The sequence below is a fragment of the Panthera tigris genome, chromosome E2 (assembly GCF_018350195.1).
Source record: "Panthera tigris isolate Pti1 chromosome E2, P.tigris_Pti1_mat1.1, whole genome shotgun sequence".
Classification (NCBI taxonomy): Eukaryota; Metazoa; Chordata; class Mammalia; order Carnivora; family Felidae; genus Panthera; species Panthera tigris.
In genome coordinates, this window is record NC_056674.1 from 48,476,891 (window position 1) to 48,501,784 (window position 24,894).

The window sequence follows — 24,894 nt, forward strand, 5'->3', positions numbered from 1 at the left end:
AAGCATGGCTACAAACACCTTCTTTGGGTTTCCATTAGCATAGCTGCCATAGGCTGACCTTTCCAAACGACATTACTAAATATAAAAGAAGAACAAAACAAAGCTAAAGATAGAGAATAAAAGCAGCCTGGCTCAAGAAGTGCAGACGACTGGTTTGTTTTTAGGGTTTTCAGAGTACTCCGCCGCAGGAGATACCTATCTCCAGGCCAGCATAACGCTGCATGCCCTTCTGCTAGAGTCTCGGCTTCCTAGCTCTGACCTGCCTTCCTGTGTAAGGCAGCCCTTAGGACCCATACTACCATGGATCTCCTCCAAGAGAGCTAGACTACCTCCTGATCAAGTGCCTGGCCCACCCTCCTCTCTATCCAGGGTTTGCTGGCTCCATCCTTAGGTCCCAGGGGATTAGCACCTACATAACTGTACCCTGTAGGAGTTCTGTCTTATTTTAAGTAAGCCTTGCAGTAGGACCCATCTCTTGACATACTGCTTATGCCCCAGCTTAGCCTACAGCTGCCATTGAAGGGCTGGCGGTCCTCCAACATCTGATCTTGTCGGGAACTGTACAAGTCTCCCTGCCTGGTTCCTTCCTCCCACTGGGCTACAAGAATAGAAACTGATAAGAAGTGGGCCTGGTCAATGGGAGTTTTTTGGGTGGATTAAGGAATAGATTGGGTTTAAAAACAAGAACCAAAAAAACACTGAAGTCATCTATTCTTGATGCAGGAAGTAGATGTGGGCCTGGTCATAAAGCTGCATTTCTAGCCTACAGCACTGCCTCTGTGTCCCGCCTGGCATATGAGTGATGCCCAGGGGCCAGGTCTCCACACTCCATACTGCTGCCTGCCAGCATGTACGATGCTCCCATTTCATACCAAATGTTCAGATGGAGACACAAAAAATCAAAAGAACCACCACCTCACAAGGGAATGTGGGGGCAGGATGGATAGAAAAAGGGAGGTTGTCATCAGTTACAGCCTGCTGTCCTACCTTGCTAAGGTTGGAGCCCTTTAGAGAAATTTGCCCAGTGCAAAGTAGGCTTCCACGCCTGCAGCCCAGGCTGTCACCTTCATGGCCCCAGAGGCTCTGGCAGACATTCCACCTGGGGAGCTTGGCTGGGCCACGGGGACTGAAAACCTAGAGTTCCTACCAGCCCAGTGGAAGAGGTGTGGCACATCCCTGGGGCAGATGACAGAGCCTTGCTCTCACCTGTACCTTCAAGCATGATGTGAGCCCTCACTGAGTGGGCATTCTGCTCCTGGCTTCCAGCCCCTGAGCTGGAAGAGGGGAGAATCCCAGAACAGGTGCTGATGCACTCTCAGAGAGCATTGCTTCCGGACCCACCTGTCCCAGAAGTTCTGTCAGCATTCTTGGGGTCATAGCGTGTTCTCTGCATTGGAGCATTAGGCCAAGCCCATCTCATAATGCCACCCAGTAAGAACTGGTGGCTTCCCTCTGGTTTGCCAAGGGCCTGGAACCCTGGTGGGTTGTGCCCATGTGATGACAGTACATACCTGTTGTGCAGACTTTCTTGCCAGGGGAGCAGTCAGTCACCCTGCTTCCTGGGCCTCTTTTTTGCAGGTCTACAGTACTGGCAGTTGGGTTATGACCTCTTTTCTGGCATTCTCTCCCCTATCCTCCCATCCCAGAGAGGATGTGGGGATAGATGCTAGAGTTTTAAGTGAAGTCCTTCAACTCAGCCTGGGCCACGGCCTAGATGGAGTTTGAACCACAGAGACTGTGGTCTGGAAACTTCTAGAAGAATAGCTTCTTCTTTCTCTAGGTGTGCACTGGCAAGACTTGTATCTGCCCTCGCTCAGCCCCTTCTCCATCATCCCCTTCTGGGGTGTAGTGGCCTGAACCTTCTTGCAGGTGGAGGGATGGGAGACCCCACGCAGAACCCCTTGCCGTGGTCCAGGCTTGGAAAGGGGCAAGAAAGGGCTATGGCAGAAAGCAGGAATGCCAATCCTGTTCCTTTCCCCAAAGTGAGGGAAAAAGTGGCCAGAAAGTGGTCAGGAATTCTGGTTTTGCTCTCCAAGGGCTGGGAGAAAGAGCACTGGTTGGGAGTTAGAGAGGGAAATGCCCTGCCCCTCTCCACCATTTTTCCTGAATTATAGCTCCTTTAGGAGCATTTGCCCTTTGTCCCCAGCCTCTGGAGCTTCCTTCTCAGTCTGCTGGCTCCTGCCTAGGATTATTGTTTCAGGAAGCTGTCTGGGTATGCTGAGTCATGTTTTCAAACTGGCTGATTCCCTGCCACACGGGTGCAGGTGTTGGGGAAGAGAGGGTTGAACGTTACCTGGAGAAACCACGTTCTTCCCTTTCGCTCCCCCTGGGAAGAGGGATGGAGTGCAAAGAGACTCTCTCCTAAACCTTCTCTTAGACCCACTCCCTGCACCCCAGTGTAGAGGGAGTGTGTATGTTTCTGGGAGCCAGTGTTGAGGAGCATTGGATTAATACCTGTTTCTGAGAAGAGCAGGGAGGCTCCCTTTTCTTTTTCTTTTTCTTTTTTTTTTTAAGTTTATTTATTTTGAGACAGCACACAGGGGTGGAGGAACAGAGAGAGAGAGGGAATCCCAAGTAGGCTCCTCATTGTCAGCATGGAACCGGATGCGGGTCTCAAACTCGTGAACCATGAGATCGTGACCTAAGACAAAATCAAGAGTTGGATGCCTAACCAGCTGAGCCACCCAGGTGCCCCAAGGAAGGCTGTCTTTGGTAAGAGTGAGTTTGATGCAGAGCATGGTCCTTTTCCCCAAGGCGGCTCTAAATTGAAGATTGACTCATCTCTTCCTTCTTGGAGCCCTCAGCTCAGTCCTCCACGGGTGCTCTGGCTGGTGGATATTGCTCTGGTATGCACCTCCAATGGCCTCTGGGATGGACTGTGGAAACACGTCAACAGATCCCACCTCTTTAGAGGGCGAGGCCTACAGTTGGGACTTGGAATGCTAGTCTCTGAGGTCAGCTGCCTCATGGCATTCCCGTGGCAGGGCAGCCCTCCTAGAGTAAGCCTGGCGAGCAAAATCAAGGAGCCATGCGTGGCAGGCAGGCTGGAGAGGTTGAGGGAGCCCTCAAAACAGAGGAACTCCTTTCTCTGCTTTTTGACAGAGCAAGAGCCACAAGGCCATAGAATGAAGGGTTTTGCTAACGGGCAATGATGCAGCTATATAAGGAGGGAGAGGGACTGGGGTCCTTTCCATGTTGTTGGCCACTCCCTGGTGGCAATAATATCTATTGAATGAATGCATCCTCTGCCTTTCTCTTGAGACTCAAAGCATTCCCCAGACATCCAGACAAGTGCAGAAGGAAAAGGAAGCCCTGACAGCTTTTCTGTGGCTCTTCATTATACATCTATGGTATGACTGTGATCTGAACCACAAGCAGTGATGAATGGCCAAGCCACCTGGCACTTTGTTATCTTTAAAGAAAATCAGAGCCGGATTATTGGCACCCTAGTCCCCTGTTCCGTGGGAGGTGATATGGTCAAATTTAATTGTCCCAGGGAGGCAGAGTTGGGCACTAAGATCTAAGCTCCCAGCTTTCCAGACTCCTCTCTGGCTTGCCCTGAGCTACCATTCATTTATCCCACTTCTGCTTCCTCCAAAAGTCCCCAGAGAAACTGATTTATTTTCTAAACTCCTACCTTCAGGGTCTTCTGCCTGTCTCCTGCCTCTCTTAATGTCTGAGGTTTTTCAGGCCTATGGAGAAACTCCTTTAACCGTGTCTTTGGTAGAATCTTGCTGCTGACTGTGGCTAGAGAGCCCATAGACAAGTATGGTTGGGCCTAAGGGAGCTGTTTAGAACCGGCTCAGGGCAGGCCTTGTGTTCCATATGGTATAATGAAGCGGCAGCCGGGGAAGATGTGACAGGCCCTGTGACCTGCACGCTCTGCCACAGGATAGACCTAGCGCTCCTCTCCGCACAGTCTGGGGTAAGGGTCAGCCAGGGCAGACCTGACTATGAGACCTCAGGTCAACATGTCCACCCCACCTCCCTGGAAGCTGCTCCCTGACACTGTGGGGACAAGGGGCAGTGCCTATGGGAAAGGAAGCTCTGTAGCAAGACGCTGGTGGTGCTGACCCAGGGAAGGCTGGAGACAGGGTAGGGTGCTGAGGAATCTGAGCCAGGGCTTTGTAGTGGGGGTTATCCTCTTGATGCTCACCCAGCATCATAGGGCTCCAGCCCAGAAGAGTTGCCCCAAACTGGGACTGACAGAACTGTGGCTCTAAACATATCCAACCCAGGAGCACAGGCTCTGAGCTAGAAGCTTTACTCCTTTCATCCTTACAAAAACCCTTACAGAGATGGATGAGATTCCCATTTGACAGATAAGGACACAGATCAGAAAAGTTAAATGGTTAATTTCTTGTCAGCTATTAACTGACAAGAATGTGAGCAAAGCCAGAATGTGAGTCCAAGTTTTTCCAGGCGCTTTCTTCTTTTGGGAGGCTTCACTGGAAAGGGTCTTTGAGCTGGGGCAAACAGATGGGAGATCTTTGGAGACTTGGCTAGGGAGAACTGCAGCTGGTGGCCTGCAGTGCCTAGGGGAATGACTGAAGAGAGTTCCATTTTCGCAGTCCCGGTATGTCCCTGCTGACAGAAACTTAAGACTTTGGCCGTTTATACATACATCTTTTCCATTGCCTCTGACTTGCTAAATCTAGTTTGAACCTAAGGCCACATGTTTCTTGGTGGTCCACAAGAAGTTGGAGAAAGCTTTTTCACTTCTAGAACTGGAAGAGTGGGGGCAGAATATAATCATCACTTCCATCTGCATACTTATATAATGATTTATAAAATGATTTCAAAGCATTTCTTCACTACCATGACTTCCTCTGATTCTTATAATCCTGGGGTTGTATATGGAGATGATACTCAGCTAGACAAGTATTTTTTTGATGTAGGCCAGTGCTAGGTCCTACAGTGATACAGAAATGATAAATTAAAAGCATGGTCTTTGTACAACTAGAGTTTGTATTTTGAGTGATGGAGATAGACATGTACATGTCTTTCTAGGCTCTTTATACGATCTTAATAAACATGGGCCAGATTTGGTCTGTGGTCCAAACTAGTTCATAACCCCTAGAGGGTAGGGTATAGGGAGAGATGAGGCTTAAGAGGGTGGCCTGGTTTAGGGATCTCTGAATGCTATGCTAAAGAGCCTGATCTTGGCCCTAATGGGCGCCCTATCTCATATGTTTTTGAACGCAGGAGGATGATGAGTTTGTTAAGTCTGAAGTGCCGTAAGGACACGCTGAAGAGGCAGTTGAGAATGTAGGTCTAAAACTCAGAGTAGAAGGCAGCAACAGATTTGGAAGGGGGTGGGGGAAAGAAGCAAAAAGGGCTGAGGGCAGAACCTTTGGGATGCATTACAAGCTGAAAGAGACAAGCAAGTGTCTGATTCAAGAAAGTAGATTGCGATGACTACTACTGAGTGTTCACCACTACTAAGTGGTGGACAGCAATCCTCTCTATCTCAGAGAGGAAGAGGGTGGAAGGAGGATTGCTTTCATCGGATTGTTCGAGAATCTTGGCCTGACAATGAGAAAGAATGAAATATGGCCTTTTGTAGCAACGTGGATGGAACTGGAGCGTGTTATGCTAAGTGAAATAAGTCATACAGAGAAAGACAGATACGATATGTTTTCATTCTTATGTGGACCCTGAGAAACTTAACGGAAGACCATGGGGGAGGGGAAGGAAAAAAAAAAGGTTAGAGAGGGAGAGAGCCAAAACATAAGAGACTCTTAAAAACTGAGAATAAACTGAGGGTTGATGGGGGGTGGGAGGGAGGGAAGAGTGGGTGATGGGCATTGAGGAGGGCACCTGTTGGGATGAGCATTGGGTGTTGTATGGAAACCAATTTGACAATAAATTTCATATTAAAAAAAAAAAAAAAAAAAAGAATCTGGGCCTGAAAGGAAAAAAGTGGCTTGCTGCCTGGTGACAGCCTGGACTAGAATTTGGCTCCTGAATCCACTGCTGCTGCTCTTCTTCTTCTTCTTCTTCTTCTTCTTCTTCTTCTTCAGTTTGTTTATGCACTTATTTATTTAGTTTATTATTTTGTTGTTTATTTAAGTAATCTCTACATCCAACATGGGGCTTGAACTCATGACCCCAAGATCAAGAGTCACCTGTTTTTTTTCTTTTTTTCTTTTTTCTTTATTTAAGAGAGAGAAAGTGGGGGTGGGGGTGGGGATTGGGGAGGGGCAGAGAGAGAGGGAGACACAGAATCCAAGGCAGGCTCCAGGCTCTGAGCTGTCAACACAGAGCCCAACGTGGGACTTGAACCCACAAACCGTGAGATCATGACCTGAGCTGAAGTCAGCCACTCAACCGACTGAGCCACCCAGGCTCCCCTTTCTTTTTTTTATATATTAGAGTTTCTTCTGTCTTTTTTTTTTAAGTCTATTTATTTCGAGAGAGGGAGTGCACAAGAGTAGGGGAGAGGCATAGAGAGAGAGGGAGAGAGAGAATCCGAAGCAGGCTCCATGCTGTCAGCACAGAGCCCAACACAGGGCTTGATCCCACAAACAGATCATGACCTGAGCCGAAATCAGGAGTTGGAGGCTCAACCTACTGAGCCACCCAGGCATCCCAAGAGTCGCCTGCTCTTTTGACTGAGCCAGCCAGGTGCCCCAATCCACTACTCTCCTGATATAATTGAAACAAAAACCTGGGCCTACTGTAGGCAGGCTGGGGACTCAAAAGAGTCAGATGGGCCTTTCATCAATGGTGTCCTTGTGGCCAATGTGCATTTTTCTCTGGCCAGATAAAAGACGGTGAAAGTCACGTGGTATGGAAGAGGGGCTGATGGCTTGGGTGGCCTTCTCCTGTGAAGGCCTAGTCAGACCACATCTGAAAAATCCTGTTTGCATGTCTGCACACCCCATCCCTACCCTCAGGGTGGACTGTACTGAAAATGGGGCAGGGATGGGAGAACAGTTTTAATCGGGACTCTTGATCAGCTTACCTCAGGCTCTCTCCGTCTGCTTCCTTCAGAGTTCTGGCTGGAGTTCTGTGAATCTTGTTAGAGATGGTTTGATATGCCTTCCCAGGAGACTGGTATTGGCAGGGATCCTCAGTTACTTGGTACAGATGGTTTAATCCAACTCATCCAAGTCAAGATGGCACTATAAATTTATATCTAAACACATAGCAGTAATATACAAAAAGATAAAATTCTAAAAACATAGTCATACACTCCCCCTCCTTCCCCCCACACAAAACCACAAACATCCCTGTAATGAGAAATGGGGCAGGAATACAAAGAGGAGACCAGGGCTGAAGCTGTAGACCTGCTGGTCTTTGAGTCTGGAAGCAGGCAGGAGCAGCTGGAAATCTGGGGTAACAGAGCTATAAAGTTCTCCACATGAAGCATAGAATTAGAGTTTGTACACTGCTTGAACTCAGGGGCTGGAAAAGTAGGTAAAAAAAAGTTTCCAACCCTGCTCTGGGGCTACGACTTATAAAGATGCTTGCCTAGGGAGAAAGAACCTCACATCCTGGACCTAAGCTGAGTGAGTGCCATAAGAGTTGATCCTAGAGCCAGAGGACCTGGGGAGACAAAGGTGAAAACCTCTAGACAGGGAGGCAAAAGTAAAGTATAACAGATAAGATGAATTTATACACTAAAGTTTAGAAACATATGGGGCAACTAATGAGAAAAAAGGAACCAATACAAATAAAAAAAATTTACCTCAGAAGAAATGAAAATAACAGAGTAATTAGAGAATGTCTTTAGAGGCGCCTGGGTGGCTCAGTGGGTTAAGTGTGGACTCTTTTTTAAAAAACATTTTTTTAAACATTTATTCATTTTTGAGAGACAGAGCGCAAGCAGAGGTGGGGCACAGAGAGAGGGAGATATAGAATCCAAAGCAGGCTCCAGGCTCTGAACTATCAGCACAGAGCCCAATGTGGGGCTCAAACCTTGAGATCATGACCTGAGCCAAAGTCGGATGCTTAACCGACTGAGCCATCCAGGCACCCCCAATTGCGAACTCTTGATTTCAGCTTAGGTCATGATCTCACAGTCTGTGAGATCGAGCGCTGCATTGGGCTCTGTGCTGACAGTGTGGAGCCTGTTTAGGATTCTCTCTCCCCACCCCTCTCTGTCCCTCCCCTGCTCACATTCTATCTCCCTCCCTCCCTTTCTCTCTCTCTCTCTCTCTCTCTCTCTCTCTCTCTCTCTCTCTCCAAATAAATAAATAAACTTAAAAAAAAAGAGACCCTCAAAGAGATAAGGAAACGTTAAATCCATTAAAGAAAATGAAGCTACAAAAGGAAAAAGAAACAGGAAGATGTCAGTATGAAAAGTACTAAAAATTCTAGCAGTGAAAAATAGTGTCATTTGAATTTGAAACAATAGATAAAACTCTAGCCTGGACACAGAATTCATGAATTGGAAGATAATATCGAGGACTCCATCTAGAACACAACGTAGATGTGGAGGACAGATTGACAGGCTTGGCATGTACCTAATAGGAATTCCAGATATGGGTCAAGAAAACGGCAAGGAATTAATATTTGAAGAGAAAATGGCTGAAAATTCCAGGACTGAAGAGACAGCATGAGTACCAAACAATAAATAGATATCTAGGCATAATATAGTGAAACAGCAGGCAAAAATAAAGAGAAAATGTTAAAAACTACCTGAGCAAACAAGAATTCAAAGGAATGACAATTAGGCTAATGTACACCACATCAACTTAGACACCAGAAGATGATAGAGGGGTATCTTAGGGAAGCTAGAACTCTCCACCCCACTATCATTCAAGAACGAGGTAAAATTAAAGGTATTTCTGAACATGCTAAGGCAGTTTTATCACCTACAGGCCTTTGCTAAAAGATCTACTAAAGGTATACTTCATCAAGAAGAAAAGTAAACCTGGGAAAAGGAGCAGGTTGTTAGCACCATCATGGAGCACAGAAATTGACACATAATGTTGATAAATTTAACTATAGGACAGTATATCATGATGCTTTCTGCTACAAGTAAAAGAATAACCCACAGTGACTTAAACTCTAAAAAAATACTTAATTTGCTTATGATGAGAAATATGGAGATAGGAAATTCCAGGGTTGGGGCAGTAGTCCAGTATTGACATGAAGGACCCTAGATCATTCCATTTTTCTGCTCTGCCATCCTCAGGGTGAAAGATCTCTCTCCTCATGGTTTTGAGATGGCTGCTGCAGCTCCATGCATTGTGTCATTACCCTGTAGCATCCCAAGCAGGAAGGCAAGGAGATGCTAGCTAAGAGGAAGTTTTGAATGTGCCTCTTTGTTAGGAAAGAGAACCTTTCCAAGAAAGCCCCTGCAGACATCTCCTTATGTCTCATTGGCCCGGGCTGATCCATCCTTAGACCAATTCCAGATAAAAGGGAACAGACTTACTGTGCTTGGCCTTGACTAGGCTTGCCTCATCTCCTGGGACTGGCTCCTTTGTTGCCTGAACAAAATCAGGACTCTGTTGGCAAGAAAAAAGGGGAGTAGCTGCTGGTAGGCAACCAGCAGTGCCTGCCACAGATGACGAAACACACAAAAATCCAGTGTCTAATTTGTTTTTTAATTAAAAAAAAAAAAAAAGTTAAAATTGTTGACCACATTGTCAGGGAAGAATAAGGTATAATGAAGTAGGGAATTTCATTGTTAAATCACACCAAGTTGTTGCCTTGTTCAAGGGGATAGCGTGGCTAAAAACTTGCAGACTTCATTTTTTAAAAAATGTATATATGCTAACAATTTAACCACTAAAAAAAGAGAAATATAATTTTTAAGACAGGAGGAAAAAGAATGGGGGTATCAGGGAGAACAAAGCATGCCAATCCAACAGAAGTCAGGAAAAGAAAAAAGAACTAAAGAAATCGTAAAGAGAAAACACAAAGTAAGGTAATAACAGAAGTCCAAATACATAAATATAATGGATTACATTCATGTTTCCAAAAAAAAAAAAAAAAAAACTCTATCATATTGGGTAAAAAGCAGTAAGTGGAAAAAAAAAAAAGCAATAAGTGGTCTGGAGCTTGGAGACGCCTATCAGTGAGACTCAGGGCCTTATCAGGAAAGGCTTTTAGCCTTTGTCACCAGGTGGTTCTGTTCTTTAAATGACTTTCTGTTCCTTGCCTCATCTTTTCCTCTCTTCCCAACTGTTTATGTCTGGCCTTGTCTGCTCAGCTCTTGAGATAATGTTGTTTTTCTAGACTTTTCTTTCTTCCCTAGTATGGATATGTATAGTGAATTCCTGGACCTTTCCCTGATGAAAACAAACCACGTTGGGACCCCATGAGTGTGGAGCAGAGCTGGGCCAGAGTGGAGCACATCGTGGTGCTCCCTCTGCCCCACCCACTCCCACACCTCAGAGCCCAGCAGTCCTCCCCCAAGAGCCTGCCTCTTAAGGGGCAACATTGGTCCTCTCATAGTGAAGACTGGTGGTTTATTTTTTAGGACCTAATTTAAAGTTAGCGAGAGTGATGGCTGTGGATTTGAGGAAATTTGTTCGCTCATGAGCTCTGGTTTCCTGACTGCTAACTCTGAGCAGCAGCAGCACCAGCACCAGCAGCAGCAGCAGCACCAGCACCAGCAGAGCTGAGCCCGACTGGATGTCAAGTCAAGGAAGGGAGGCGCTCAAGAGACAGAGGCTGCCCGAGGGTATATAACTGGGGTGCAAGGAGGGCCTGAGTCACTAGGATAACTGTGATGGGCCTGTGCCAGAGGCTGGTGCTAGGATATTGCAATGAGATGACTTCACTTAGCTGAACACGCGAAGGTGAAGCCACCAGTTCTCAGGCACTTCAAGGGCATGCCTCACTGGGTTTGAGACTATCAGGTCTCTTCCTCAAAACAATGACTGCCCCCGCCCCCCTTTGCCCCAGGCACCTTCTGCCAGGGTAGGCAGGGAGGCGGGGAGTTTGCTGGGTTGCTAGGTTGGCCGGGATCTGGGGCACGGGGAACCTTTCAATTGTTGTACCCCAGTTAGTGGGAAGAGCCTCTCTGGTAGCCAGTGGGTGCTTGTGGCAGGAGCACTGGCCTCGGAGCCATCAGGCCTGGTTGGCATTAAAACTCCGTCACTTACTGTCTGGATGACCTCGTTCAGTTAGTCTTGAGACTTCTGTGAATACTAAATGAGAGGCTATGCCCCCAAATGCTCAGAAACTCATATAGCATCATGCAGTGTGAGTAATCTGTGGTTTGATGCCTTCATATTAAGACTCTGGAACACGTCCTCAGGCTGTGTGACAGTGGGTGGAAAGAGGGTACTTTGTCAGCGTCTTGCTGGGTTTTTTTTCCTTCTCCCCATTCCTTCCAGATTCAAGCCCCCCCCCCCCCCCATCCTCCAAGCCTTATTTTGACATTTCTTTTCTCTGCCTGCCAAGAAGATTGTGTTCAGCTGCGCTGGTCTGAGGCTGTGCTATCCTGTGCTTCATTAGGTTAATTCGATGGCTTGTCTTCTGGGAACTGACCAGAGGAGAAGTTCTAAAACCACCCTAGCCTCCAAAAGCCAATCCTCCCTGTTCTCCTTTTGGAGCAGCCTTTGCTGCTCAATCCCATACACCTCCTTTTCCTCTCCTCTACCTGTAAACTAAAGGCCCCCTTTAGCTTGTATTGGTTGCTCAAGCATGCATCCCTTGATTGATAGAAGGTGTAGGGGAGGGAGACCATCCATTCTTCAAGGCCCATGCTGCCCCTGATGTTCTGGATTCCGGTCACCAGTTCCTCAGTTCATTCTCAGCATCCTAAGCTCGGTCAGCCATTTAGGGGACATTTATTGTTCAGCAGTCTTACCAAATATGCTAATTTGTGACCGCAAACCAGGCAGCATTGCTCTGCCACCTACTAAATTTCTCATGTGACTTCCCTTCTCTCTTAGAAGCCTGTTTCACATCTGGTCTCTGTAAATCTCCAACCCCAACAATGAAGAGACCCTCATTTTCCTACTGCCGAATCCCTCCCTGTGTCTGTGCCCTGACTCTGCTTTGCTTCCTGTTTCTTAGGCAGACCCTCTCCGTGTAGGTCCAGCTCCCACCCCTTCTTACTATCAAGGATTTGGCTTCTCCACTGTATTCTTTTTCCTGCAGCATTAACTTTTTCCTCTACCAGCATACAAATATTCTGCAGTATCTCTCAACTTAACCCCCATTCCACTTCATTCCATTCTTAATTTCTTTTTTTTTTTCTGGCAACACCTTTATTGAGTTATAATTCACATACCATACAGTTCACTCATTTTGAGGGTACAATTCAGTGGGTTTTAGTCTACTTACATGGTTATGCATCCATCACCACAAACGATTTTAGAACATTTCATCACCCAGAAGGCAACCCCATACCCATTAGCAGTCACTCCCCAACTCCCCCTAGGCAACTACTGCTTTATGGATTTGCCTATTCTGGAAATTTCATATCATGTGTATACACACATGCTCTCTCTCTCTCTCTCTCTCTCTCTCTGTCTTTAAAGAATGAAAATAGGGGTGTCTGACTTCAGCTCAGGTCATGTTCTCACAGTTGATGGTTTGAACCCCGCGCGGGTCAGGCTCTGTGCTGACAGCCCAGAGCCTGGAGCTTGCTTCTGATTCTGTGTCTCCCACTCTCTGGTCCTCCCCCGCTCATGCTCTGTATCACTCTCTCTCAAAAATAAATAAACGTTAAAAAAATTAAAAAAAAAAAAAAAGAATGAAAATAGGAGCACCTGGATGGCTCAGTCAGTTAAGCATCCGACTCGTAATTTCAGCTCAGGTCATGATCTCATGGTTCATGAGATCGAGCCCCACATCAGGCTCTGCACTGAGCATGGAGGTTGATTGGGATTCTCTCTCCCTCTCTGCTCCTCCGCTGCTTGCTCACTCGTGTGCACTTTCTCTCTTGCTGTCTCTCTCAAAATAAATTTTAAAAAAAGAATGAAAATAGAAAAGACTGTTTCCACCACCTAAGTTAAGGAGTAATACATTACCCAATACTTCTGAAGCCTCTGTAAGCCCCTCCTTGATCTTACCTACCTTCCTGTCCCTTCAGAGGAATTTCCCGAATTTTACATTATTTCTTTGATTTTCTCTATTGTTTTATCTTCTATATATAGACAGAAGCATATGCTTAGCTTTGCATACTTTTGAACTTTTTATGAACTCCGACTACTGGCATTCATCCATGACTTACTTTTCTTGCTCAACATAGTCATTTTTTGGTCATATTCATCCCTATTGATGTCTGAAACTAGAGTTCAATCATTTTTTCTATATGACATGAATGTACCACAAATTACCCTTTTTATTCTGAGGGACATTTGGGTTGTTTGCATTTTTCGGTTATTACCAAGTGGTGTCTTCAACATCCTTGTATGTCTTTTGGTGCACATGTCCATATGTACCTGGTAGTAGAAATACTAGAGTTGATTACACACCTGCCAGGAGGCCTAAAATTTTAAAGATAGAAAATTTCAAGAACATGGAACAAATGGGACTCTCATATACCACTGGTGGAAATGTAAAATGCTACAGCCACTTTGAAACACTGTTTGATAATTTCTAGTAAAGTTTAGCATACACCTTCCCTATGACCCAGTAATTCCACTCCCAGGTATTTACCCAAGAGAAATAAGAGTAAGTGTCTACAAAAAGACGTATACAAGAAGTTCAGGGCAGCTGTATTCATAACAACCCAAAATTGGAAGCAACTCAGATTTCCAAACATGGAAAAGAACAGACTACAGATACGTACAGTATGGACGAACCTCCAGAACACTCCACTGAGCAAACGAAGCCAGACATACAAGAACACATAATAGGTGTTTCTATGAATTTCAAGAGCAATTAAATGTAACATATGGTGACAGAAATCAGAAAAGTGGTGGACTGCAGGATATTGATGGGAAAGGAGCACAAGGGAGCTTTCTGGGGTGATAGAAATTGCTCTCTGTTTTCTAATGGGTGGCTACACAGATGTGCACATAGGTAAAAATTCATCAAGCTTTACATTGAAAGACCACTGCATTTTATTGGATATGAATTAAACCCCAGTGGAAAAAATAGATTGTCCCAAGTGGGAGTGAGATTTGGGAGGGGGGGGGGGAATGAAACAGTATATTTAACCTGTTGTCAGGCTTCACCTTAAGCTTTAAATCTGCTTAAAATGACAAGCAGGCTAAATTCCCTGGATTTGTTATTCAGTGATTCTAAATATTTAGCCTTTCAATGAGAAAGCATTCATTCCCACCCATACCTCAGGAAGATTTATCTCTGAAGATACTCACACAAAGGAAGTCATAAAATAAATTAGCCCAGGACAACTGAGGAAAATTTCTACTCTTGCATTCTGTTCCCACACCATGTTTTTTTGTGAGAAAGATGGTTTTTAATTTCTCTTTTAAAAAACACAAAACACCACTGGGATATTCTTATGTCTGTCTTTATTAGGTAGTACCACATTATCTTCCAAAGCATTGTACCAACTTATTGTCCTAATAGTGATGTGTGAGTGTTCTTAATACTCCATATCCTCTGCCAATTCTTGGTACTGTTAGTTTTTTTTTTAATTTCCCCACAAAAATCCTGGAAGACAGTGCAAGCAATAATGTCTGTGACATTGGCCATAGCAACATTTTTCTAGATATGTCTCCTGAGGCAAGAGAAATAAAAGCAAAAATAAATTATTGGGACTACATCAAAATAAAAAGCTGCCCAATGAAGGAAGCAATCAACAAAACTAAAAGGGTTAGTATCCAAAATACATAAAGAACTTATTATACAAATCAACACCCAAAAAACAGATAATCCAATTAAAAAATGGTCAGGGGCACCTAGGTGGCTCAGTTGGTTAAGCTTCCGACTTCAACTCAGGTCATGATCTCACAATTGGTGGGTTTGGGCCCTACATCAGGCTCTGTGCTGACAGCTCAGAGCCTGGAACCTGCTTCAGCTTCTGTGTCTCCCTATCTCTGCCCCTCCCCTGCCTGTGCTCTGTCTCTCTCTGTCTCTCAAAAATAAGTAAACATTAAAAAAATTTTTTTTTAGTTGGCAGAATACATAACAGACATTTCTCCAAAGAACACATACAGATGGTCAGCAGACACATGAAAAGCTGCTCAACATCACTTATCATCAGGAAAGTACAAATCAAAACTACAATGAGATATCACCTCCCACCTGTCAGAATGGCTAAAGTCAACAACACAAGAAACAAGTGTTGGCAAGGATGTGGAGAAAAAGGAACACTCATGTACTGTTGGTAGGAATGTAAACTGGTGCAGCCACTGTGGAAAACAGTATAGAGGTTCCTCAGAAAGTTAAAAATAGAACTGGGTTGCCTGAGTGGCTGAGCCAGTTAAAGGTTCCACTCTTGATCTCAGCTCAGGTCTTGAGGTCGGTCGTGAGTTCAAGTTCTACATTGGGCTCTGTGCTGCACAGGAAGCCTACTTAAAATAAATAAATAAATGAATAAATAAATAAATACACATTCATATATACATATATACGTGTGTGTGTGTGTGTGTATGTATATATAGTACTACCCTATGATCCAGCAATTGCACTACTGTGTATTTACCCAAAAAATACAAAAACACTGATTCAAAGGGATACATGCACCCCTTTGTTTATTGCAGCATTATTTACAATAGCCAAATTATGAAAGCAGCCCATGTCCATCAATAGATGAATGGATAAAAGTGAAATAATTCAGTGAGAGAAAGACAAATGCCATATGATCTCACTCATAAGTGGAATTTAAGAAACAAAACAAATGAGCAAATGGAAAAAAAAGAGAGAGACAAACCAAGGAACAGACTCTTAACTATAGAGAATAAACTGGTTACCAGAGGGGGGTGCTGAAATAGATTTTTTTTTAATTCCTCCAAGAGCCCATTTTAAAATGTAAATCAGCTCATGATTTACAAACCCTGCCATCAGATTCATAATAAATCCTAATCCCTTCAAAGCCCTCTGTGGTCACCCTCAGCCTTCTGTGCCTTCGTCTCTGACACCCTCACCACCCCCGCCTGCTTCATGGGCCCATTTGTTCTATGTTTATCAGGTCAGTCTTGCTTCCTCCTCATTCTCTTTGCGTTCTTTGTTCTCTCTCCTGGCTCCCTGTAATTTCCCTTTGTATTTGCCACTAGACCAGAAGCTCTGTGAGGACAGGATGGGTGTGTCCTGTCCCGCATTGTCCCCATGCCCAGTACTAGCCCTTTAAGTATCTGCTGAATGAACAAACAAGTCCCCAGCAGCCAGGTGGGTCCGGAAGAATGGTCTACTTCCCTTTTGGGTACCAGAGCACGTGCCTTCCCTCCAACTTTGTTCTCTTGGTGTGTGTGTGCCTGGGCTTCACGGGAAAGATCAGAGCAGCTGTGAGGGAAGAAATCAGAATTAGGCAATGAGCACCTGAAGGGCACGCGGAGTCCACTGGAGGAAACAAGATGCATGAAAGTACTTCTCAAGGGTCAGCACTGGGTGACTTCTGGGGTTTGGGGTGCATGTTGAGGGGCCTCTGATGTTTCTTAGTTCCAGGTAGCAACAATTCCTCCCTGTGTCTCTGCCCTCGACACATGTTGAGCTGCTCAAGCTCCCAGGAACAGCCTGGCCATGGGGTTTGCAAAGCAAGGGCTTTTGCTGGTTACCCCACTTCTCTGCCTTTCCCCAACACATTGATGAAACCAGGACTTTTCTTCTCCCCCACAAGGTAGCTGGTTACCTCAGATGCCCCCTTTGTTGAGCTGGAATCCCAAGGAGTTACTTCTCCAACAGGGGAGACATTTCCTTTGGAGCCTCCTGTGCCAACTTCTGCCCAGCCCCGACCTTCAATGGCCACCATGGGCTGCCCACCAGAAACCAGGTCTTCTTGGAAAGTCACCGCCTCCCTTAGCCACTTGCTTTGTGGTTGGCTCTCGCTGGGTCACAGGATGTTAGGAGCAGGACCCTGTAAAACCAAGTGCTTTTCTTCAGATGTTGGGCATAGAAAGGGGCAAAGAGGGAATTGAAAGAGACAATGACCTGGCTTCCTATTTACAGACAATCAGCCAAAGGCTATGCCTAGAATCTCGCCTTCCAAACAGGTGCAGTAAAAAAACATCAGAAGCAAAGCACCTTGGAACCCGTGCTGTTGGGCCCCCTGGGAATCAGAGCCAGTCACCCTGGGTGAGACATGTTGGGGAAGCTTTGCTTTAGGCCCTAGAAACCACCTCTGTGTCTGCTTGTCACTCGTCCCGGAACCCCTTGGTAGTTGGAAGAAGTCACAGGCCTCTTTCTGTGCCCTGGCCTGTCACAGGCTTTGGAATCAGATAGACCTGGACACAGATATCACCTCCACTCACAAGAGTGTGACCTTAGGCAAATTCCTTTACTTCTGTGATCACTGTTTCCTCACCCAGAACGGTGTCTTCCTTATTGGAATGTGCTAGTTCCATTCCCCGATGGCTTTGTGGTTTGGCTCGGCTCCAGAAATTTGAGCTGCCATGAGTGGAGAGGGCAGCTAAGGTCCTTGAACACAGTCTGAGAGGCCTTCTCTGAAGCTGCTGGCAGCAGCCAGAGGACCCTGGAAGGGCTGGCTGGAGCTGGAGCTTTCAGCAAAGGGCTGTGGTGCCCAGGGGCCAGGTCAGAACTGGGACTAACTGGATTTGGAGAAGAGCTGGTGGGGACAGGCAGGCAGCCAGATTTAAGTGATCCCTATGGCATGGAGCCAGGGCCCACGGCCTCCACTCTCAAACTTGTCCCTGACTTTTGCCTAGCCTCCCTTGCACATGGCATGGATCCAAATTCCTTTCCTTAGGGCCCCTCCCTAAACTGCTAGCCTCTTCTTCCTGCTATTGCCCACCAGGGCAGCCTAAGGCCTCAGATTGCCCATGTCCCCAGGGACCCTGGCATTCACTTCATCCAAACATACAGATGAAGGTAACTGTCTAGATGACTGTGTGGTTGGGGCTCTGAGCCCAACACCCCTGCATCCTGACACCAGAGCTGGAAGGATTGTTAATAGTTCACTGAGCTAACCCAGGAATGCTTCATCTAGAGCCCACACCGGGGAGAGGAGAGGGCAAATCCCAGGGCAGAGGCCCAGCCCTCCCCCATGGACCCCTCTCTTGCCCAGAAGGGTTTCTCACAACTCCTCAGAGGGTAGAGAGCACCAGGGTGGGGAGCCATACCTGCAGGCAAGTCTCCTGTGATCTTTTCTCTGGGCCATTTTCTCTTCAATTTCACCTGGAATTAACCTCACACAGCTGGATTAGGAACTTTCTGAACCTGGTTCTTCCAGTGACTCGCCATGGACTCCAGGGAAATCACTTTATGTCCTTGTTTACTTTCTGGCTAATAAGTGAGGAGAGTAGGCTAATCTCTTCCTCTGCAGCCCTTGAGAGCTATCTGTGGGTGGTGAGAGGAGAGAGCCCTTTCTTTTGTTCACCCTTTGGTTAAGTGGGCGTCTCCTCTCCTGCTAACTTGTCCCCTCTGGGACTTGAGGGTGGGGCCGGGAAAGAGAGAGAGAGAGAGTGAGTGTGTGTGTGTGCATGCACGCGTGCGTGTGCGAGTGCAATTTATCTGCACATTACTTTTCCTCTCTGCAATTTCAGGGTCATGCTGCGGCAGCTTGGCGCCTGACGAGAGCGAGAGCGAGGGGGAACCTGCCAGGGGATTACTGCTAGCGAGAGCTAACAGCAGGACAGCAGGCCTCAGGGGAGTGGGGATGGGCAGAGCAGCCTGTGAGGCTGGGCCAGCAGCACCAAGGAGGCCTGGGCCCTGGCAGGGAGCTCGGCACACGCTCAGCTGACCCAGACGGCATTCACAGCAGATCCCCACTGAGCAGCAGCTGTCCCCAGGCCCTGGAGGACCTCTCAGCAGGAGCAGGAGCTCCGTGAGCCCCTCTTCGACCACAGTTGGGGCTGTGACCATTGGGAGAAGGGAGCAGCGCCTTGAATGGGAAGCGGAAGGGCAGAACCTAATGCAAGGAGGATTTTGGTCTCTGCAGGAGAGTTTTCTGACACCCACAGAGCTTCCTGGGTTTCTTCTCTCAAGACTGGGGCATCGTTCCCTCCCCTGGTGAAGGGTTTGGCCCAGGAGGGCCAGTTGAGGCGGGGACAACTCTTGGATGGAATCCAGACCACTTGAAGCTCATGTGCTCTCTGCTGTGATTGAGGTTCAAAGGCTTCCCCACTGCAGGGGACGAGGGGCCGCCTCCGTGTCTGCTCATGAACCACAAGGACTCCGAATGCTCCAGACTGGACCGTTTCGAGCCACCAAAGAGGGGGGCCCCCGGAGCTGGCAGCCAGCAACCCCAAGGGACTAGAGGGCTGGGATGGACTGACCTGCCCCTCACCAGGGCAGTGGGAGAATCAGAGCCTCTGTGGCCCAGCTAGTGACAGAGAGACCTGATGAAGCCATAAGCAGGGGCCCGAGTGGCCCAGGGACAGGGGAGCCACTCCTGCCTACGTGCTTTCTCCTTGCCTAGAGGGAGGGTGTGGTGAGGGACCCCTGCCTCTGTCCCCTCCTCAGCACGTGCCCCTATGCCCTTTGCACGTGGTGCCAGAAGAGGCAGGCTACGCTGTGGCTGGCCCATCAGTGGGCTGGGAAAGGAGTGGCCACGGTGACACCCCACTGCCCACCAGGCTGGTGGTCTGGCCCCCCGGGGCGCCAAACCATGAAGTGCTCCCTGCGGGTGTGGTTCCTCTCTGTGGCCTTCCTGCTGGTGTTCATCATGTCACTGCTCTTCACCTACTCCCACCACAGCATGGCCACCTTGCCCTACCTGGACTCGGGGACCCTGGGTGGGACCCACCGGGTGAAGCTGGTGCCTGGCTATGCTGGCCTGCAGCGCCTCAGCAAGGAGGGGCTCCCCGGCAAGAGCTGTGCCTGCCGCCGCTGCATGGGTGACACTGGAGCCTCTGACTGGTTCGATAGCCACTTCAACAGCAACATTTCCCCTGTGTGGACCCGAGAGAATATGGATCTGCCTCCAGATGTCCAGAGGTGGTGGATGGTGAGAGCTGCAGCCCCTCCTGCCTCCCCTTTGCTGCCCCCTCAGTCCCCCGGTTTGGGAGTCACTCTTCAAGCCCCTCTTGGATTTGGGCATTCTGCCTTCTGGCCCCCAGAGCCTTGACAAAGTATTCGGTCCATTTGACCAGAGCCATCTGGTAGGGTCACAGATTCTGAAAGGCAGAGTGAGCTTTGGCCTGGAAGGAGAGAGAACCACTTTTTAGTGCCTGTAGGGGCTGAGCAGACACCAGAAATGCCTACTAGGCCAGGGTGGTAACACAGGAGATACAGGCCCCAAGGAGGAAGATGCTGAGAGGTAAGGACCATGGCGGGGAGAATGTCTGCCCTTTATAAAGGAGGCAACCCCTCTCAGCTGTAGCAAACTTGTGCTGTGCAGGGATGTGACCCATCACTGCTGGATCTTCTGACCCCTTAAGAGAACTTGGAAGTCCACAGTTTTTTGCTAAATATCCTAATTTGTAAATGTTGGCTCACAAGAATTTTAAACACCGTGAGGGCCACTCACTTAGTTTTCTACAATTGCTGGAAGAGGCTTTCTTCTGGGCCAGGATAAGAAAACATTGTGAGTTTCTTTGGGAGATAAGGGAGGTGAGGGGCAGGGGATGAGAGGACAGGTATGCCCGAGGCTCCCTGCTTTTCTGGATCCTGTCACCTTTCTGCTCCTTTTAACTCCCTTTACCTCATCCTTGTCATCTCTGGAATGTCACTCCCTAGGCTCTTCCTGGGCCATCTGATCGCCATACTGTGTCAGGTGGAGCAGTGTCAGTGCTTAGCCCAAGGGCCCTCAGGCCACCTTCATTCCCCGCTGGGGGACTGGGGAGTCAGCTCCTGGTTTCCCCAGCTGGAAAATGGGGAAGATGACGACTCCCCACTCTTCCTCACATTCAGGGAGACAGTGAGGAGGAGCTCCTGTGATCAGGCTTATCAGAACAACTCACAGATCCTGCTTCCTGGCTCAGACTGTCCAAGTCCCTAAGAATGGGGAGGTCTACAGAGCAAGGATCACCAGGAGCCCCAGGGGCCATTCCTGTGGCAGCCTGGAGCGCTCGAAGGGTTCCGCCTGTTAATCATAGTCACAGCCCTCATTTTGTGAGGAAAATCAAGGTTCAGATAGTGCATAGAGCTTGCCTGAGGTGGTGGCCACCTAGGACCAGAGCAGGATCCTGGGCAGAAGTAGACCCATGGGTAGGCCAGGTTTCCTTCCCTGAGGGATGGAACTCGGGGCTGTTTAAGCACCAAGCATATTCTTCAGCCAAGACACAGAAGCCATTTCTTTCTGGCTCCCCAAAGTCACTCCCTTTTGCTGTGAACTTAGAAATTCTTATCTCAAGCTTAGCTTCCTGTCCACACTCAGTTCGTATTCTTGTTCTCAAGAGCCTTTCCTGTGCTCCTGTGCTAAGAGAAGAGGCAGAGAAGCAGGCCTACTCCATTCCCTTCATTTATTCTGTCCCCTGAGCAGCTCCTGCTCAGCCACACTCCCCATATTATGGTTCAGACCACAGAGCGTTTTAAAGCCCTAGTTTCTACCCTACTGATTTGTGGTCTGTGACTCAAGTCCAGTCTGCTCAATATTTTCTTTTAGTTTATTTTTATTTATTTTTGAGAGAGAGAGAGCAAGCTGGGGAGGGGCAGAGAGAGAGGGAGACAGAATCACAAGCATGCTCCGCGCTGTCAGTGCAGAGCCCGATGCAGGGCTCAAACTCACAAACCGTGAGATCATCATCTGAGCCAAAATCAAGAGTTGGATGCTTAATCGACTGAGCCACTCAGGTGCCCCTGCTCAATATTTCTAAAATATTTGCATTAGTGGGACGCCTGGGTGGCTCACTTGGTTAAGTGCCCGATTCCAGCTTAGGTCATGATCTCACAGCTCGTGAGTTCAAGCCCTGTGTCAGGCTCTGTACTGACAGCTCGGAGCCTGGAGCCTGCTTCGCATTCTGTGTCTTCCTCTCTCTCTACCACTCCCCTGCTTGGACTCTGTGTGTGTGTTTCTCTCTCTCTCTCTCAAAAAATAATAAACATTAAAAAAAAAAAAACTTTAAAATATTTGCATTAGTTAACATTTAGGAATTGGGATATTTCACGTGAAATCCATATTTTCAGCTTCTCTTGAAAAACTGGAAAATTTGGTGCTTTTGAGCTCACGATACAACACACCAGCAGTCAGCTCACTCCTTTTTGATGGGGCCTCCTGTTTGCCATAGGCCCCATCTGCCACTTTACTCCTGCGCAGTTACTTGCCTGGCGTGTTGGCATTTGAGGGCTGCCCCAGCTTCATTTCATGGTCTTCTACGGTTACTGGTGGTTGGAAGCACAGGGAACCAGTTTCATTCCAGCCATTCTGACTTTGAAAGAATTCCTGTACCTCTCTGCCTGCTCTTCTCCTCTCCCCTAGGGCTCAGGGGGTGACTCCAGTTTATCCCTGTGGATATTGCGTCAAGATGGAGCTTTCCTAACCCTGAGTCCTCAGGCTCAGTCCCAGAGGCGCCCTCTGTAGGCGGGTTGGGAATGAGCCCTTGAAGCTCAGCAGGGTTTTCCACATTAACTGCTCCTCAAAATGACTCTTCCTGTGACTCATAGCTTCCCTGAGAGGACAGCAGAGCAGGGGCCTCTGCAGCCATGAGGAGCCCAGGAAGTTTCTCTGCTCTGCGGTACCCCTTGACCCCCGAGTCCCCTCCAGTGCGTTAGAGCCTGCGCCTGATGAGAAGGGCACTAGCCTCAGAAAGGAACTTTACTGTGTGGGAATGGGGGCATGTCCTCACTGTCGAGAGAGAATTCCCTTTCCCTGACTGAGATTAGAGGGTGAAGGCAGAGAGGCGAGACAGGCAGGAATCCCTCCCTGCTCACCCGCCCCTCTCCTTCCTTCTTCCCTCCTGTCCACAGATGCTGCAGCCCCAGTTCAAGTCACACAATACCAACGAGGTACTGGAGAAGCTGTTCCAGATAGTGCCAGGCGAGAACCCCTACCGCTTCCGGGACCCCCACCAGTGCCGGCGCTGTGCCGTGGTGGGCAACTCAGGCAACCTGCGGGGCTCTGGCTACGGTCCGGATGTGGATGGGCACAACTTCATCATGAGGTGAGCCCCAGGGAGCCCAAGGGTGGGCCCAGGACAGGCCTCCAGAAGGAGGCACTGGCCTCCATAGACTTGTCTGACAGTGTAGGAGTTGCCTGCTGCTGTGAGCCTCCCGTACCAGAACCTTCTATAAAGGCTTGAGTGTCTCACTCTTATTTGTTGGGTAGATGGGGAGGCAGAATTCCCATTCTGTACTTTGCTTGAGGCCTGCAGTCAGTTTCGAGTCCTGAACTCCTCCGAAAAGAACCAAGAGTAGACCACTGGTTGTTTTCTGGTGAGAACTTCCACCTGCCTGGTCCCCTCAGTGCTGAGCCAGGAGTGAGGCCCCACACTAATGTCTTGATTAATAGCCACAGATGGTTCCTCCTGGCAGTCTCACAGAAGATGGAGGTCCTGGGCAGGAAGAAGAACTGCTCAGTGCTTGCTCTGGGCTGCTGTCCCTCACCTTTATTTGATAAGGTTTAGATTATGTGGGGCAGATTCATTCACCAGACATCTCTGCCCAGCCTTAAGGAAAGGAGAGGGGTTGGAAAGACATTCGTTTCAGACAAAGACACAGAGCTATGAGCCTGGAGGTGAACAGGGACTACGTATGGGAGACTTAAAACTCCAACATGGACTGCTCATTCTGTTCCTGACTTTCATCCTGTTTTCTGACTTTCTCCTTAGACTTGGGGATGGGAAATGCCATGCTGGGGATCCTTCCATCCCACTCCTTGGTGGAAAAAGAGACTTGAGAGTAAATATACTGAAAATGCCGAGTTTTCACTAAGCATCTCTTATGATGAACATTGCAGAAAGACCAGGTTTCCCAGGAGGCGAAGGAAGGGCTTTGTCTTAGAAACTGTTGCTGTTTCCATGGCAACACCCAGGCAGCAGTATGTCTCTGAGGCTTTCACCATTCCTTGCAAAACCTTTCTCATGTTGAGAAGGGGGGCGGGGGGCGGTGGGGAGAGGAGGTCTGCTAGGCCCCATCCAGGAACCCAGAACCACCTGAGATTCTCTCTATCCTCCAACTGCTGGCACTCAGAATGTAAGGGAGTCAAGCTGGTTGCTGGAGAAGGGGCTCTCTCTACCCTGAGACAGTGGCCGAGAGTGGGGAAGGAGGCATCCATCACTTCAGTGCAGCCCTGGGACTCTCGGGAAGCCCAGGGAAATGGTCTTGAGTGCCTGAATCTCCTGCCTCTGCTGCCCTGCCCCCTGTGCTAAGTGGATGCTTTCATTATGCATGTCAGTAGCGGTTGGGAACCTCCAGGGTAGAAGCAGAGAAAAAGGCTTGGCCGCTATGACACCTTAGTGGTACCTGGTCAGGCCAGGCTACAGAAAGGAATTCACAGATGTTCACTCACAGAGACCAGGTTAGGAGATGTGCGTTTTGGAATGGACCCCAGAATTGCTTTGTGTAAGGGGTGACCCAGATTGAATTGGCTTTTTGCTGATGTGTACAGTCTGATGGTAGTGGAGGTGACTCTTTCCTTATAGGCATGTCTTGGTTTGGAACCACTGGGGATGCCTCCCTGGTCCCTGGAGGCAAGACCAACATAAGACCCCACCAAGCTGAGTTACAGTGAGATGATGGCTATACCCATATTTCCCTATCCCACCCCCGGCTGCCTCCTCCTCCTATATGTCTTCTGAGCCCTGCTGAAAACTTCAAATGGAGTTGAGCTGGTCCTGCCTTAGCCAGCCAGCAGACCTAGAACAAGCACCTGGCAGTCGTAGGCTCACCTTAATACATGAGTGAATGGAAGAGACTAGGTGACCAGATACCAAACTCTAAGCATGAATGCACATCCACCATTCCCCTGCCTCTGCCCTCAGGTGCAGAGGCAACCAGAAACAGATAGAAGTCTAG

General features: G+C 48.1%; 1 protein-coding gene across 2 annotated transcripts in view; it reads left to right on the forward strand.

The window, feature by feature from the left end:
• Nucleotides 1–24,894, forward strand: part of ST3GAL2 (ST3 beta-galactoside alpha-2,3-sialyltransferase 2) — a 46,305-nt gene that overhangs the window by 13,214 nt on the left and 8,197 nt on the right. For both annotated transcript variants that reach the window (XM_042968708.1, XM_042968709.1), the window contains exons 2-3: nt 18,546–19,948; nt 22,849–23,042. In XM_042968708.1, coding sequence (XP_042824642.1) covers nt 19,610–19,948; nt 22,849–23,042 — 533 coding nt within the window. In that variant the 5' untranslated portion in view covers nt 18,546–19,609. The remainder of the gene's footprint in view (nt 1–18,545; nt 19,949–22,848; nt 23,043–24,894) is intronic.